This window comes from Tachysurus vachellii, chromosome 7 (assembly GCF_030014155.1).
Source record: "Tachysurus vachellii isolate PV-2020 chromosome 7, HZAU_Pvac_v1, whole genome shotgun sequence".
Taxonomy (NCBI): domain Eukaryota; kingdom Metazoa; phylum Chordata; class Actinopteri; order Siluriformes; family Bagridae; genus Tachysurus; species Tachysurus vachellii.
Genome location: NC_083466.1, coordinates 9,539,788 through 9,557,356, shown reverse-complemented (window position 1 = coordinate 9,557,356; position 17,569 = coordinate 9,539,788). Strand labels below are relative to the sequence as shown.

The following is a 17,569-nucleotide window of genomic DNA, read 5'->3' as shown; positions in this document are numbered from 1 at the left end:
AATTCTCTTCACTTTTCTTTGTAAACATAATCTATTTTTGTGGCTGTAATGAGGCAGTGGAAATGAATTCTAGCACTAGGGGCAGGTCTTGATACTGCATCAATTGGGATCATGTATAAGTATTTTTACTTTATGGCTCATACTTATGTCTGGCAATCAATTTGCAATATTGCTATTAACAGTAATAAGTAGTAATAGATCTGCGACAGATTTATGCTGCCACACTGATTTTAGGCCAAACTGCTGATCTTGCTTCCTAAAGCAGAAATCATTGAGTCGTCCCTCTGCTACTAGTTGTCTAAAATAAAGCTAATTTCAAGCTAAATAAAAACTAGCATCATTAGGTAAAGCAATCAGGGAAGTGTGCACTGCTGTCTTCCAACACATTTTTCTCCTCATCAAATGGTTTAAGGTCAAACATAGCAAGAAAAAAAAAACAACAACATTAATTTGGCATTAACGCAGTACATAAACAATGTCCCACGAACCAAAATCACAACACAAAATCACACCATCGACATCTAAACACAGACATCACACACCCACAACACACCTTCCTGGGTCCCTGATCCCATGTGGTTTGAGAATGCTAGACAGATATAGGAAATGTAGACGCCGTGATGAGTTTTTCACACTCGTGTGCTGCTGTCCTCTTTATGGGGATGACGTTTCGTCTTTAACCGCCGTTTAACAGAATTGATTTCAGATCGATCGGGAATTATTTATTTATTTATTTATTTATTTATTTATTTATTAAACCTTCAGTAGAGTAGGTTTATGTTCTATGCTTTGTGTTATTAATCAAGTCTGTTATTGCTAATTAATTTCATAAGAATTTAATCTAAAAGATTTATCAGCATCAGCAAAATGTTTAAATATCTGTCCCACTGTACATTTGTATTATTCAGAGCCTCCTGGACTTCATTAAGTTTTTTCTCCTGAATTCGTGAAAATGCAAGCTCAGGATTCTTCATTTAAAGTCCTACCAGTGAAGAAGCATATGTAGTTACTGTCTATTATAGAAGTACTTCTGTTTAACAGACATGAACTCCTGAGGGCTTTGGCTGAATGTGTGTTATGTTGTCTCACGATGTTTCTCTCCCCAAATCTGTGAAAATTTAGAAAAATCACAAGCTCTGCTGAATAACAGCAAGCGATATCAAGCATGATCTGGTATGTAACAAAGCAGAAATAAATAAATAAATAAAGTTGGGGTTAATTTGATCGGGGAAGACGCACATCTTCCTACAGCCTCACAATGGTTTACAAGGAAAGGATTCAATCTGATGCTCGTGAGGTGCAAATGCACATAAAAACAGTAATGAGCAGCATCTACATTTCCTGCATCACTGATGATACTACGCATAAACAAACGCACGTGAATTTAATGTGTGTTCAGGTTATTAACAGAACCAAACTGTGTGCAGTAACTGTAATTGACAAAGGCATGTTAGCTAAAATGAATAAAACAGCAGCAAATGAAGGGCGAGTCAGGGAGCCAGTAAGTGTTTCACACAACTCTGAGGGGGAAAAACAGCTCAGTTAAGCATCATGAATTCATTCAAAAGTGTTATTTTGATTTAAATGTTATCCTTTATGAAATGAACTGCCTTTCACCCACTGCCTTACACACAACATTTGTGAAAAAGCCACGTGATTTCCTGGAAAGGTGGGAAAATCGACAAGATGGCAAATAATGATGAGGAGCAGCAGAGCATGGGGTGGGTGGAGGCAGTGCTTAAGAGGAGTGTGGCCAGGTGTTGAAAGTGGAGCATGTGTGGGACTAAGAGAAAAGGCAAAAGGATGGGGTGTTGTCATTTGACATCTGTCAATCAAACAATAAATAAATAAATAAATAAATAAATAAATGAATGAATGAATCGCCTAATCACTGTTGCACTTGGGTCTTGCAGTGCTACATGCAGTCTACCCCCCTTAATCTCTGTGCAATGCGTCATTCCGTGTCCTGATTCCAAGTACTATAGAGTGAACGTGCTAGGAGGTTACACTGGTCTATGGGTATGCGCCATGTCAGTGTGTGATATAAAGATGTAAAACTATTACAGAGGGCTAGAATTTAAAATCAGGGCTGAATCCCTATCATGTCAGTCATCATAAAGAATGGGCTTACACTACTATGAATAAAGCATGTCATTATGAGACGTGAACCTTTTTTTGTCTTTAACGCTGCAAACCTGTGCATTGTTACTGCAACACTCCAGCAAAGTTGTGACTTTCCTGCTGTGGGACAGCCTTACCTTCACCGGCTGCAGCGAGCTGTTCACCTGATTCAGCCTGCTGTCCACTTGATCAGCCACCTGTGTTCTCTGCAACAGAGGAGTGTTAACTGATTCTCCCTCTTCATCCTCCCCACCCTGTTCTTCGCTGTTTACTCGGGGGGCTGACGTGGTGGCTTCGGTGCTGAAGTTCTCCAGTAATGCAGCTACAGTCTCAGGTTTGGGCAGCTTGGTGATCTTGAAGTGCTTCTTGTAGTGTGGTGTGTCCTTGCGGATGAGGCGCTGTCTCTCAGCCGGGAAGGGTGCTGGCTGAGCCTCGCCGTCGCTACGATCGCCGTCTTCGCCGTCCTCGTCATCGTCGTCCTCGTCGCCGCCGCGGATAATGGGCTCCTCGGCAAAGTGCACGGTGGGCTGGTGGTGTTAGAAAGGCAAGAAAATATAAAAAATGTTTTAGAAAGTTTGGATTTTACCTTACTGAGTTATTTAGCCAATTTATTTAAACTTATGTCATGCTATTAATAATCCCGGATATTTTGAGAGGTAAATTTTTTTTCTGCCCGGATTGTGATAAAGTTCTGTGTGAAAAAAATCATTCTATGTAAACTGAAGAGTCTGACCCGGGAGATCAGCAGTTTCTGTAATACTCTAACCAGCCCTGGTGCATTTGCTATTAATATCTGGGCAGTGATTAAAGTCATCAAGATTCCAATCTTTACTGTTCCCTTTTGTCACATTCTGATGTTTGATGTGAATGTTAGCTGGAGCTCGTGCATTGCACCTCTGTTACGCGGCTGGCTGATTAGTCTACTGTATGAATGAGCAGATGTACGATTCCATTAATACCTCAGTGTATTCTGTATCGTCCTCGTCGTCCTCCTGTTCGTGCTCGTGCCTTTCGTTAAGCTCCACCTCAATGCCGTTTACTTTGTGCGTCTCATACTGAGAGTTGGCTGAAGCAGTGCTGTTAGAGACCTGGGAGTCATGGCTTTGATTGGACAATCCACTCATACGTTTCTCCTGTGATCGAACAAATAGTCAAGCTCGGTCAGACTGCTGAAAGGTGATACTCCTTAAATGCGACTGTTAAGGCAAACAAACTATTTGCTTGCACTAAACCTCTACATATTAAATAAAGAGGTATATTCTGCAGTACAGGTCTTAAAACAATATGCGAAAGGAAAAAAAAGAACGAATAGAAGAAACCAATCAATAAGGCAGGACAGGACATGAGTTCTGTTTACACAGATGTCCTTAACAAGATCCCCTGAGATTCCATTAAATATAAGAATTGGAATATATACATTTCATTGGTGTTGGGGAGAAGATCCAACAATAGAAAAAAACGTCTGAAAGAAAGTGAACACTTAATAACTAGATTATGCTTGTCTGTGCTTGGGTACAAGAAGCCTCATGCTAGGCTGTCCATTAAACATTAAACCTATGAAGTAGAAATACATTAAAATACAAACTTGACTGGGCATAGCTAGCTCTAAAGAATATGACAGTGCTGCAGTTTTCAGTTGTGCCCTCAAATAAAGATATTTCGATTGGGTGTGAGATTGAGCCATTTTGGCAGTTTTAGCCAGCTCACATAGCTGAACTGGTTAATGAATAGTCTGTCTAAAAGTTGGAAGGGAAATCCTCTGATCTGGTTGTTCATTACGTACAAAACCGAATTTCGAATTTATTCGTATTTTATTATGAAATGCTGGATGATGTGGAAGTTCACAAAGACATAAAACCACTTTTTTTTTTTTATTAATTCCTATCTGAATGGCTTTTTTGAGATTTTGTGTTGGATGTGAATGCACACCTCAGTGTCCGGGGAGTCCAGGTCGTCATCTGGCCTAGCTGTGTAAGCTTCGTTTCTTCTGGCCTCGATCACATTCTTCATCACTTTCAGTTCACTCGGGTGAGGGGTGGCTCGCCTCTGCAGACCCTGCTGGTGTAAAACAAAGCAACAACCCCAAATTATCCTGCGTGCATTGAACGCCACAAGGGAAAAGCTTCTAACACAAATTAGTACAGACACACAGGCGCATGCAAACTCAGCCTCAGCCTCACCTTCCTCTCTGCCGCGGTCTCATCATCTTCCTCATCAGTCTTGGTTTGGTCCTGAAACTGGATGACGGACACTCTGTTCAGATTGGTGTCTGTGGGCCAGCTTTCGTCCACACTGCTCTGCAGTAGGTTCTCTAAGAACACACCGAAAAGTCATACATGGGAAAAGTCATACAACAGTCTAACAGCAGTTAGGACTGATAGAGTTTCAGGCACAAGGAGGTGAGCCTCACCTAAGCTGGGTGTAGGCTGTTGGGGCAACAGGTAGCAGGTGAGCACCTTCTCCCCGGTCCGCTCATCATCTTCGGTCTGAAACTTGAGCATGGGTTGTGACTGGTTCTCTGCCAGCCACATGGCCTTGAGGTTCAGATTGGCTAGTGAGAACGGCAGGTTCTGCAGCCTGCAAACAAAGAAGAAAAGAAACAGGATAAGCAAGATCGGTTTTGCGGTTTTGTAGAGAAAAAACCCCCAAACATCTGACAAATATACTCATCGTTTGAAAATAATATAGGCTACTGCTATCGTGTCACCACCTGATCTACTTCCCCCGCCACCGATGTCAAAAACTTTAATGTCAGGGGTTGTGCCAAATAAACACGGAGATCCTGCATATGTTTCGTGTCCACAAAGTCAAACAAAATAAAACAGATCAGTAGTCCTCACCTGTTGCCTGCCACGTCCAGCACATGTAGCTCTGTGGCATCTGCAAGCTCAGCAGGCAGCTTGCCCACACGATTGTCTCGGAGCGAGAGCACATTGAGGCTGGCACAGCCACCCAGTTCACCTGGGACGCTGCTCAAGCGGTTACGGTCCACATTCAAGTTGGTCAGCTTCTTTAACTTTCCCAGAGAACTGGGAAGAGTCTACAGGAGAGAGAAGAATGAGGCCAGGATATAAATTAAGAATAATTCATTTAGCTACTTTCCCTTTCAGCAAATTTATAATGTATAACTAGTACTTTTAGTTGAGTAAAACTAAGCAGAGGAACACCATAAACACAGCTTAGCACCAGAAATCTCAATATATAAAGCTCAGGTGAAGATATAAGCAATTATGAACATGAATTCCATCAAATCATAAAATTATTCAGTTTTTTTTCTGTCAGCACTTTAGTACCTGTAGAAGATTCTCTGTCAGCATCACTTCTGTGAGGTTCTCGCATTCACCGATTGAATCTGTTAGACGCACAAGGCGGTTCTGGTCCACTTTGAAGATAGACAGTTGCTTCAAGGAGCCTGTAAACAATAAGAGATGCACAGAGTTTACAGCAACACAGAAAGTTTGCCAAGATCTCAATTAAAGGAGAGTCAAAACCGAAGCAGTACTTGATAAAACCTTGATCCGGTCATAACTGCCACTAGAGGGCAGTACTGCAGTTAAAAACTCAGCATAAATATTTTATCTTCAGTAAAGCTGCACTAAGGCATATGATTAACTGAAGATGTTCAGTCAATGCAAACTACTGATAACTCTCTTAACATGGCCTGTCAATAATTCTAAACTTGCAGCGCACCACATAAGAGCTGAACGAAAGATCACAGCCGTACATGACAATCTGTTTTACATTAGCATTGCCAGAAACTAATAGGCTAACCGATGCTGTCAGGCACATTCTCCAGGTGGTTCTGTGAGAGCAGCAGGTCAGTGAGGGCGATGAGGCCGCTGATCTCGGAGGGCAACTCGGTGAGCTGGTTCTCGGACACATCCAGGCACACCAATCGCCGCAAGCTTCCCAATTCCTGTTAAAAAGAAAGGCCATTTTATAATTCGCTGAGACGGTAACAACTGAACAATCACTTGTATCAATATATCAAGACAGCTAACATTTTTATTAGAAAGTGTTGCTAGTTTGATCTTGATCTTAGTAACATTACTAAGATCTAGACCAAACTAGCAACACTTTCTAATAAAGATGTTTTTTAATAAGATGGCTCAATGCTTAATGAATTAGATGCAGCATGTACTCACTGGGGGAAGGGAAGAAAGTTGGTTCCTATCCAGCCACAGCTCCCGAAGGTTGGGCAGCGCCCCCAGAGTGTCCGGCTAAAGCAAGAAAAAAAAAAACACAGCAAGAGTGTGATGTGATATATGAGAGAGAGAGAGAGAGAGTGAGAGAGAGAGAGACAGAGAGAGGGAGAGAGAGAGAGAGGGAGGGAGAGGGAGAGAGCGAGAGGGAGAGAGCGAGAGCGAGAGGGAGAGAGCGAGAGCGAGAGCGAGAGGGAGAGGAAGAGAGGGATGTGTTTTAAATATCCTGGAGACCTGACAGAATGCGAAAATCTCATCTAAGTTAATCAATTTTATATATACACATATACTAGTCCTCTGGAGTTATAAACGTCAGTGACAAAGTAGTGTGATTGGTGTTTTTCCATTGCATAAAGAGAAACGAAAAAAAATCTCTGAAATTTGGAAGTAGTAATGAAGCATTTTCCAACAGTAACACGGGGACGGTTTCGCCTTTTATTTGGACTTAATGAAATACAACCCTGCAATGACCCCATAGCAACATCCTCGTTCAGAATAGAGTATTCTCTCAGGTGGTAGGTGTGATGGATGTTGTATGCAGAAGGGAACTGTGGCTAGGGCTTTGCCATTGCATCACCAGCAGCGCCTGGGTGACGCTTTTGTGTGATCCCATATTGTTTACTCTGCCCCACTGAGACAACTACTGGGTGTTGCCATGGCAGCGTGAGAGAGATTGGACCCAAAAAAAAAACCCCTCATACTGAAGAAAATAAATAAATTAATAAATTAAGGTAGAAGTTAGAGACGGTTGGTTGTGAACTAGATGAGATGTGTTCAGCTTTTTCTTACCAATACTTCCAGGTGATTGCTGCCCAAATCCAGCTGTTCCAGTTTAACCAGGAAAGACAGAGAGCTGCAAAGCCACAAAACAGTGCAGCATTCAAAACACATACATGCACAATGCTGTCACCTCTTACGCTTCTAAAAAAAATCTAATATTGAATCACATCAGGAATTTGCTGTATTTTTGGGCAGTTTGTCCATAAAAGCCTGAAACTGTGCCCAAAAACTTGAAAATGTGCAAAATACATTGACTTACGTGGGCAAAGACTTCAGTAGATTCTCCCTCAGCTCCAAGGTTACCAGATTAGCCAAGCTATAGTGCAGAAAATGCGACAAATTAGAAAGACAGAATGAAAAGAGGTGGAGAGCGAACACAGTGTTAGTCAGATGGCAAATTTATGTTGAGACAGTTGGTCTGACAGAGTGAGGGGCTCCACCATCTGCATGAACACTACTGAGAGCCAAACCCAGAGCTCTGTGTGTCTGTGTGTTTACAGAGAGGGTGGTATTGCTGAACTGTGACAAAGATCATCTTATATACTTTATTGTTATTTCGATATTTATACTATTGGGAGTGTGTGTGCACGAGTACTCACTTTCCAATGTCATTAGGTAGTGATTGTAGTGACACATCATTGAGTGCAAGGTGGGCTAGTGCTCTAAGCTGTGTAAAGCCATCGGGTAATCTGAGAGAGAGGGGGACAAAGAGAGGGAGAGACACACAGAGAGAGAGCGACAGAGAGAGACAGTGAGGGGGGGTGAGGGAGAGAGAGAGAGAGAGAGAGAGAGAGAGAGAGAGAGAGAGAGGGCAGAGAAGATAGAGGGGCAGAGAAGAGAGAGAGGGGCAGAGAGAGACACAGGGGGACAGAGACACAGGGGGACAGAGACAGAGATACACAGAGAGAGAGACAGACAGAGGGGGAGAGAGAGAGAGAGGGGGGGGAGAGAGAGAGAGAGAGAGAGAGAGAGAGAGAGAGAGAGAGAGAGAGAGAGAGAGGGGGGGGGGGAGAGAGAGAGAGAGAGAGAGAGAGAGAGAGAGGGGGGGGGAGAGAGAGAGAGAGAGAGAGAGGGGGGGAGAGAGAGAGAGAGAGAGAGAGAGAGAGAGAGAGAGAGAGAAAGCAGAAGATTATTTTCAACAGACAAATAAACAAACTAGATTTGTAAAGTTCGTCGCGACGAACTTTGATGTTGGCTTTGACGATGCAAGTATTCGCAAAGGCCGGTGCTTTTTGGAGGCGAGTGGACATAAGGCTCAGTGTTACTTTTGGAAGTAGACAGAAATCTAGGGTGCCAAAACATTTGGAGGTAAGTAGAGACAAGCATGTGACATCATCAGAATACCCATGAATTAGTTCCCCTCATTGTTCTGAGTATTTTGATATGTCACATGTCCATGTTGCAAAAAGTTTTTTGATTTTGCATATTTTGGGGCGGGGCTGTGGGACAACCGAAAGGCCAGTCGGTACACCAATTTAAAACTTTGTTTAGAGTATCACCCTAAAGGAGTTGGCCAAGTTTGGTGTAGATAATTTGAACGCTTGCCGAGTTAGTTAGTTAGTTGCTATAATTTACTGCCATGTCAGCTACTGATCTTCATGGCAAGAACGGTTAATAAGAATTAAAATAACCTAAAATCACAGAAATAAATATAGACAAATATAGACAACTTAAATGAAATTGTTTACATTAATATGACAGAAACTCTCAAAACTTTTTCTGGTGAAACCTTGTAAAATAGCTCTTTAAATGAATTGGCCTCTTGCTGAGTTATAAACCTCCAAAGTTTATAATGGGAGTCTATGGGGGAAAGGGCCACTTTGAGACCGGGTACCGGAACTCGGATCACTTAGAAAAGTAATAAGCAACAAACTTCAGACCAGGGTCTACAACAGATCCGAATTTGGTGCATGTGGCTCGAAAGCCCTAGGAGGAGTTACTCTTGACAAATTTTTGTCTAAGCTTAAATAGGAAATCAGAATGTTGGCTTCTACAAAGCTACATAATTAAAGATATTTCTAAGACAAACCTGACAATATGCACCTCAACGACTCAAAACTGGTGTCTCACACACACACACACACACACACACACGAATCTAGATTTCTAAAATATGGCTGTAATTTCCTCTCACCACCACAGGCAGGTGTGTTTTAAATAACCTTTATCATAAATCACCAGGAGGATGTAGCTCAGTGTAATGTAACACATGGCTGTGCTATTACTCTGTAGTGAGAAAGTCCTTTATAGTTTTGGTGTCATACCAAAGGTAAAATTCTTAAGAATTAATTAGTCAGACTTGCAAAACCTGGATTAAATTCATGGCTTGTTCGGAATCGCTTAAATCCTACGTAGTCCCTCCTCTGGGTAGATGAATCCAGCTCCAACATGCATGCTCAGATACAGGAAAATCCAAATGCACTTTTCCCCATACACTCACGTGACAGCTTTATGATAGGAATCTAAATGAACAGTTGCTCTTCTTTTCACACTGGCCCTTCCCCTTCCCCCACACTGGGCTTCTATTGCCTCACACGTGCACTGGAATTTGGGGCTCGAGCAACTCACTAACCTGGAGAGGGGGTTTCCACTGAAGTCCGCAATCTCCAGCGCCTTACAGAACTTAATGGTCTCAGGGATTTCAGGAATGTCTAGGAGAGAAAGGGCAAGAGAGAGAGAGAGAGACATAGAGAGAGGGAGAGGAATTGGGTGCAAAGTCAGCAAATTTTTTTTTTTTTTTTTTTTTTTTTGCTAAAAAAAAAAAAAAAGTGTGTCGCAATCGACAGTCCATTTTTTCAGGTGTTTCTAATGGATAACAGATGTCCACCAACAAGGAAATTGCTTGTATTACATTACAATGGAATTGCAGTGATGAACTGTGATTACTGAATGTTTTCTGGCTGGACTGTACAAAAAGTATAAGGCTGCGTCGACGGCACAAAAAAAAAAAACATCGATATCACTCATGGTGACTGGATGGTCAGGTTCTTCAGTCACTTTACCTACAACAATCAACATGGCAATCAAAGAGAACGTGATTAACTGTACAACCCCGGTGGGAAAGGGAACAGCTATAAAGAGCGTTGACATTGTGTGAACGGCTGTGTGTTTGCACAGTGCGTGATACGGCTTGCACTCAGGTTCCTGATAGCGATTAAACTACAAGGACACGCCGGGGGCAATTCCCATTCGCACACTCGGTGTGCCGAGTCACATCCAGGACGTTATGCATCAGACCTGTAGTGAAAGTACTGGTGGTAGTGTTTAAAGATCGGTGTCAGTGATGCGTGGATGGCGTTTATAGAAATCACACAGTACGATTCAATTAAATCCTTTTTTGTTGAATATACAGAATACCCTAAATGCATTGCAATGTTGTTTATAAGGAGGTAGAAGACATATGATAAACAGATCTAGACCTAATTTGTTATTTGTTATTTCTTTTGAATGTTCAGGAGTTATCTAAACTCAAAGACTCTAATATTAAAAAGTTCAACTCTGAATTTTATTGTAGAATAAATCGAATTATGTTATAAATGAATTCAATGTTTTTCAGGCTGGATTTGTCCTTCACTGCGTCAACATTAGTGGTCATGAAAATAATAAGCAGTGGATTTAATATTAAAATAAATAAATAAATAAATAAATAATTAAACAAGCAAGCTTCGGAATGTTTGTGAAAGGTAACACAGAGAAAAATCTGTTCCATGTTTTAATCTGTAAAGACGTGATATCTTGTTGATGATAACATACGATTATGTGACGGTTTGAGGGTGCGTTTCTGTACGTGCGAGCGGGTACCGTTTCGAGAGATGTCCAGCTCAACCAGCTGCATGAAGTTGGCCACCTCAGGGGGAAGTTTCTGGATCTCATTGTCACTCAAACCTAGCTTGCGCAGGTTCAGTAGCCGAAAGAAGGGCTGAGGAGGGAGGGTGGAAAACACACATTAATACAATGGACAATTCAATATATCTAGGTATCAAATACTACTTAAACCGACTGCATAATAAAGTCAGAAGCTGCATGGATTAAAAAAAAAAAAAAACAACAACAACAACAAACAAAAAAAAAAAACATTAAGTGTACATGTATATTAGCTCCTAATAAAAAGCAATAGCTATAGTCAGTTAATTCCCATAAACATGTCCATGCATCTTCACTGATATCAACCTTCTGTGTCAGGCACTGAAACGAGATTAAAAACCCAAAACCGCATGTGCATGCCTCAATCTTGCTTTAGATCACATTGAGTAAATATGACATTACCTTCAGTGAACATTTTTGAGATTAAATAAAATATTAGGAAATCTGAAATTTCCAAACCGATTATAAAAATTTTCATTTAATTCGCTAAAGATTAAAAATTAATTACTCCTTTGCCTTTGAATCAAAAGAAATCAGATTGTTTGATAATGAGCTGCATAGCCAGGCTTCACTGCAACCAGCACAGATATTGATCCTTAGTTCTCTCTAGCTCGGTGTCTTTACAAGCACAAAATACCACAATCTACAAAAAATAAAAAATGCTGAAAAGCTGAGAGAGAGAGAAAAAAAAAGAAAGGCTGCTGAGACCTCCTTGGATTCGACTGAACCACAATACAAATGGAAAAGGCTTGGAGCAGTAGTAGATCTTCCCAGGAGCGGCTGACCTGCCAAAATTTTCCCATGAGCACAGCAGCATCTCATCCACAAAGTCTCATTAGACTCCATTAAAACTTCAGAACTGGTGCTCTCTGAAGCATCAGCTAAGAGCAATGTTCATTACTTAACTGCAAGAAAGACAAAAAAAAAAAATACAAAAATGGGCTGCATAGATGAGCAGAAACACAGAAAGCACAGAGCACCAAGAAACATGAAAGCCCAATGCTTGATGTAAAGAAATACAGCATGTCGAACCTACATTGAAACATGGAAGCGGTAGTTTAATAGTAAGGGTGTGTTTTGCTATATACTTGTATGGGATCTCGGTGACCGGTCATGGAAGGAAGCATGAATTCTTAAGAAGCCTGTCCAGTCATCTGCATGTGAGCCGCCGCTAAACAAAGCGGTGCGAGCGACATGATCCAACACACGGCAACAACGGTCTAAGGTGCAGCCTAATCAAAGCCCTGACTTGAATCCAATAGAGGTGATGCTGCAGAATTTGAAAAGAGCAGTTCATACTTGAAGCCAACATTCCTCTACAGAGATATGCAAGGCTCATATCTGATTACAGAAGACATTTAGTTGCAGGTGTTGCCAACGCTGCTCCGACCTGTAATTAGGTTGAAGTGATTTTTTTTTCCCTTCTTCTTTTTTTGATGTGAAACCATTCTGTGCTCCAAATAGGTAATAACAGAGAATTTCAGGAGAGGACAAATACTATTTTGACAACTTTTACGTTCCATGCACTCGTATAAGTCATTTATTAAGAGATCACTTTTTGAACAGCCAAAAATGTAGAACATTCCAGTAACTGTGACTTCGTAACACTCTGGCTCTCGTTTTTTTTGCTTGGCATTCAGTCAGCTATCACACAACAGAGAATCCAGTGTGTCCTAAACAGAGCCAGTGCTATTCATGATGTCTATCTGATCCAAAAGATCTCGGAGTGCTTCACGTTGTTGGGTACGTTATGTCAAAACACTGAAATCGACTTAAAGCGCAGGCATGTGGGAATGTCCAGAGCTGAAAGCTGCTCATTGAATCCAGAAAGATGGGAACAGATAAAGAAGAAGAATGATCTAGGGAGTGCTCGTTATAAATAATGGTACAAAAAGATAATTATGTCTCATGAAATAGATAACGTGTAAGCAACAGAAGGTCTCGAAGGAGGTAAATTGCAGCTTCAAACAAGCATGATCAAAACCTTGGCTTGGATAACACTGCATCTGGTTCTGACATTACACACAGCAGCAGCTGGTTGCTTCTGTCTCTGTCCTGGTGGCAGGTGATAAATATCAAATTACAAAACAAAATACGATCCCTGGGGTAACCCGGATGGGAGATACGCGGATGCACACACACACACAGAGACAGAGAGACACAGAGACAGAGAGACAGAGAGACACAGAGACAGAGACACACAGACACACACAGAGACACACAGACACACACAGAGACACACAGACACACACAGAGACACACAGACACACAGAGACACACAGAGACACACAGACACACACAGAGACACACAGACACACACAGAGACACACAGAGACACACAGACACACACAGAGACACGCACACACAGAGACACGCACACACAGAGACACACACACACACAGAGACACACACACACAGAGACACACACACACAGAGACACACACACACAGAGACACACACACACACAGAGACACACACACACACACACACACACACACACACACACACACAGAGACACACACACACACACAGAGACACACACACAGAGACACACACACACACACAGAGACACACACACACACACACAGAGACACACACACACAGAGACACACACACACAGAGACACACACACACAGAGACACACACACACACACACAGAGACACACACACACAGAGACACACACACACAGAGACACACACACACAGAGACACACACACACAGAGACACACACACACAGAGAGACACACACACACACACAGAGAGACACACACACACACACAGAGAGACACACACACACAGAGACACACACACACACACACACAGAGACACACACACACACACACACAGAGACACACACACACACACACACACAGAGACACACACACACACACACACAGAGACACACACACACACACAGAGACACACACACACACACACACAGAGACACACACACACACACACACACAGACACACACAGACACACACAGACACACACACACACACACAGACAGACACACACACACACACAGACACACACACACACAGAGACACACACACAGAGACACACGCAATGAATAGAACTTGATGCTTAGCACCACAGTACCACAGAAGATTTTAGGGGAAGATCTGTACTACTGACGCTCAAACGAACATGAATAACGACTCTTGGAAACACGCGTCTGAGGTATTTTGCTTTCTTGAGGTTGGATATGACTTTGCATGGCTGAGCACGACCGTTCGGGAATATGACCGCTGTCTGCAGAGCAGCTTGTGCGCTGGCTGTGAGGCGATGAGGTCTGTTAGAGGAGGAAGCTCTCCACTGAAGAGCTGATTATATACGAACACAATGAGACCCTTTCACTAGTGTGGCCAAACCGTTGGGCGAGCCAGCGACACAAACATTAGTTCTTCACAGATCTCTTCCATCGGAGTTTCATATGCATCCACAAGGCAGATAACTGCAAATACGTCCTTATTCCTCATCACTCAGTACCTCATTTCAGCACTCAAGGGTTTAAATCTTTTCTTCTGTAATGTCTTTGCATCTTGTAATGTCTGCATTTTTCACATGATCGATATGTGGGATTGAGGCGTTAGGTTTGGGTAATGACCTGCAAAATGGCCAACATGAGCAATTTAATCATCTTACCAACAAGATTCTGCAGGTTCGAGCTTCTGTAAATATTAAAAAGTTTACTGAGTCTTCCATGTTTTTTTTCCCCACCATAGCTCATGAATTGACGCTGTGTAATAATAAATGCCTGCTACGCTTTATGTGACTATTCCATGTCTCTTCCTATGTCTTTCATTTTAAAAGACTACTTTTAGCTTTGTAATGGTGCAGTTTGTCATTGTAGCTCCATTCCATATGACCTCAACCACTATAATTAACATTTGTGGGCAATGTTTTTGGTGAGAACTTGAGGATTGTTACACCCCATCAACAGCAAATCATCTCCTGAGTCAGAACTATGCAACTATGTCGCATCATTTACAGCAAAACACCGCGTTTATATCTAGTTATTCATTTATTTTATTTATCTTACAGAGCTTTGTATTTTTGGGTGTCCAGCATCTGTTACAGGTGTCCAAGCAAGTGTCAAGAAATTGCACAAGTCAGCTCGCATTTGTCTGCAATTTGTCTCCTTGTATGCTATAGAGATTAGATTTCCGTTTACTGGGACTAAGAAGCCCAAACCTGCACCAGCATAAAAATGGCTCTCCATTTTTATCTCCTCTTGTGCAAATGGTTGGAGTGGAAGAACTGGTGTGTCCTGCACAGAGCCTTGAGCTCGACCCCACTGAGCCATCTAGCAGGTAGGATGTTAGGCTTCTAGCAGAAACCTTGGAGGTTATTTTTAACAGCACAGGGACTAAATCAGCAACGTGGATATTCATCAAGCACAAGTGGGTGTTATCGCTTTGGTATCAAGAGGAATTGTGATATTACACGTGGTATCAGAAACAACACCGTTTCTGGAAATACCAAAAGACTTTTTTTAAACCCTGTTCATACGCGGACTCTTCAAGAAGACTTTTACTGCCCAGAAAGTTTGTTGTGTACCTTGTCTGTGGCTTGTCATGTAAGGGAATTAACACCTACATCGACATGGCTTCCAATCCATGAGGTTACTTTATGAGATTGACAAACTGGTAGAAGTAAAGCAAGTAGCTGGTGCCAGAGCATTGCTCATTCTCACAAATACATTTTATTTACCTGATTGCATCTACCAAAAGAAAAAGCCAAAAACGTTTGGAAATAAAAAAGAGAAAGGACTAACAACATATTCTGCACATAAAAACATTTAAAACAAAATCTAGCATGCACTAATCAAGCAAGTAGCAAGCTTAGGACTAAATTATTAACGTTCTGATGAGATCTTTTGAGAGACCAAATTCTGTATGTTAGCCCCACATCTAGCCCATGACATAACTAGCCATGACATCAGTACACTGCAAACAGAGTTAGCTGTTGCGGTGCAAGTTCTCCACAGGATATTTATTTTTTTCTATTATGAATCTGGAAAATTTTTAAATCCTCCTCTCCTGTGTTTTGCTGTTCAAGGTCATGTAGAGGTCAGAGCAGCGGGCTGTAGATGTAACTGCTGACACTGCAATGGCCCGTGCAGTGCATTCAACTGAAGACATAAAGCACATCAGCTGCTTTGCTTGAGTTTAGGAATGTTTAGATATTTGAGGGTTCATTGTTTGGACAATAGAAGGACGAGGATATTTAAGCAATAGACTGAGAGAGACAGCTAGAGACTGCACAGACCCTCACGGGAAAAGCAGAGAAGGGAGACGGACTGCAGGTCAGCAAGAGCATCGAAACGTGGTGTCATGAGTAACGGAGCATAATTTCAGCTTAATGGCTAGCAGATGTGCGGAGAGGTGAAACGGGAAAGCCGACGCCGACCTGAAGTGTGCTTCATACGACGGTGTTAAATTAGTCTAAAGCTCCCACTTTAACAGAGAATACAGTAATACTATCGATAAAATCTTACTCCGCTTATACCACAGCGTTGCTGAATACTCTATTCTGATTGGTCAAAGGGTTTCGATAAAATTTTCTGCATGATTGTAATTTTGAAAATGGCTTTAATTAAAATGACGGGTTTTTACAAATGCCGATTCTCTTCTTTTTATGGTAAAGCTTTTTGTAAGGAGATATTTATTTAACATTTACCAAAGGAGTCTTGGGTGTCAGAGCTTTGTAGGAATCAATATGATTGTTTTTGACACAGGAACCACGAGGTTCAGTTATTCAGTTTTTTGTTCGATTAACTTCAACAAAGAAAAAAAAAAAGACAGCATGATGAGGAAAGGACTATTTATAGGTGTTGTAATAAAAATGGCAACAGGAACCGACTTGATTTGTTTATGTTTCACAGTCTTAAATGTCATTATAAACAGTAACAAGCATGGCATTTTATTTATTAATTACTACAAGACTGAAATTGTTGGCAAGTAGTACCAGCTCACTGTATCATGCATCACATCACCTTGGTGTTGATTAATTTCCTGTAAGAGCACATCCCGAAGTGTTTTGTTCTTTAGTCATCATCTGGTCTCTCTCTAAACTATTACATACAACATACATACAGACCGATTGTCTCTGTGGATAATATTTAACCAACAGGGTATCAAAGTACATGTCATTATTTAAAAGCCATGCAGCAACCTGTAGACAACAGCGCGGTCTAACCATAACTCGTTTCGCTCGTCGATCCAAAATTTCATTGAAAAAACATGTAATGTTCGTCGTGGCTGTACTGGTTGCCAAAGAAACGCTTATCGATGGGTGGCTAGACTAGCGTTCCAATCTTGTCGGCCAATGGGTTTTGCAGCTGCTAAAATAAAGCCCTCTGGCGGAAGAGTTGCTCCGTCAAGTCGCTAAATATTTGCACAAGGCTTGACTTTTCTCAACTTTGTCACGTCACTAGACACGCTGTCCCTCATGTCGCAGGAACGTGTGTGCGCGGTCCTTTATAGAGCGAGGGCACATGTTCATTATACTGTATACTCAACGTTCCTATTTGCATCCTTGCTAATTGTACTCATGCAGTATGAGGCTAATGAAAGTCCAGTTTACAACTCAGTA

The 17,569-nt window shown here is 41.7% G+C and overlaps 1 protein-coding gene across 15 annotated transcripts in view; it reads right to left on the bottom strand.

Moving 5' to 3' along the window:
- The window catches only part of scrib (scribble planar cell polarity protein), a 75,913-nt gene that overhangs the window by 28,300 nt on the left and 30,044 nt on the right, over positions 1–17,569 (bottom strand). For 12 of the 15 annotated variants that reach the window (XM_060874086.1, XM_060874072.1, XM_060874078.1 and 9 more), the window contains exons 2-15: positions 10,905–11,022; positions 9,676–9,754; positions 7,703–7,792; positions 7,363–7,419; positions 7,113–7,176; positions 6,267–6,341; positions 5,893–6,037; positions 5,415–5,533; positions 4,962–5,161; positions 4,532–4,698; positions 4,302–4,432; positions 4,051–4,179; positions 3,081–3,254; positions 2,259–2,648 (exon numbers count right to left, since the gene is read on the bottom strand). In XM_060874086.1, the coding sequence (XP_060730069.1) occupies positions 2,259–2,648; positions 3,081–3,254; positions 4,051–4,179; positions 4,302–4,432; positions 4,532–4,698; positions 4,962–5,161; positions 5,415–5,533; positions 5,893–6,037; positions 6,267–6,341; positions 7,113–7,176; positions 7,363–7,419; positions 7,703–7,792; positions 9,676–9,754; positions 10,905–11,022 (1,938 nt within the window). The remainder of the gene's footprint in view (positions 1–2,258; positions 2,649–3,080; positions 3,255–4,050; positions 4,180–4,301; positions 4,433–4,531; positions 4,699–4,961; positions 5,162–5,414; positions 5,534–5,892; positions 6,038–6,266; positions 6,342–7,112; positions 7,177–7,362; positions 7,420–7,702; positions 7,793–9,675; positions 9,755–10,904; positions 11,023–17,569) is intronic. The other 3 variants (XM_060874073.1, XM_060874076.1, XM_060874085.1) reach the window with 1 other exon arrangement.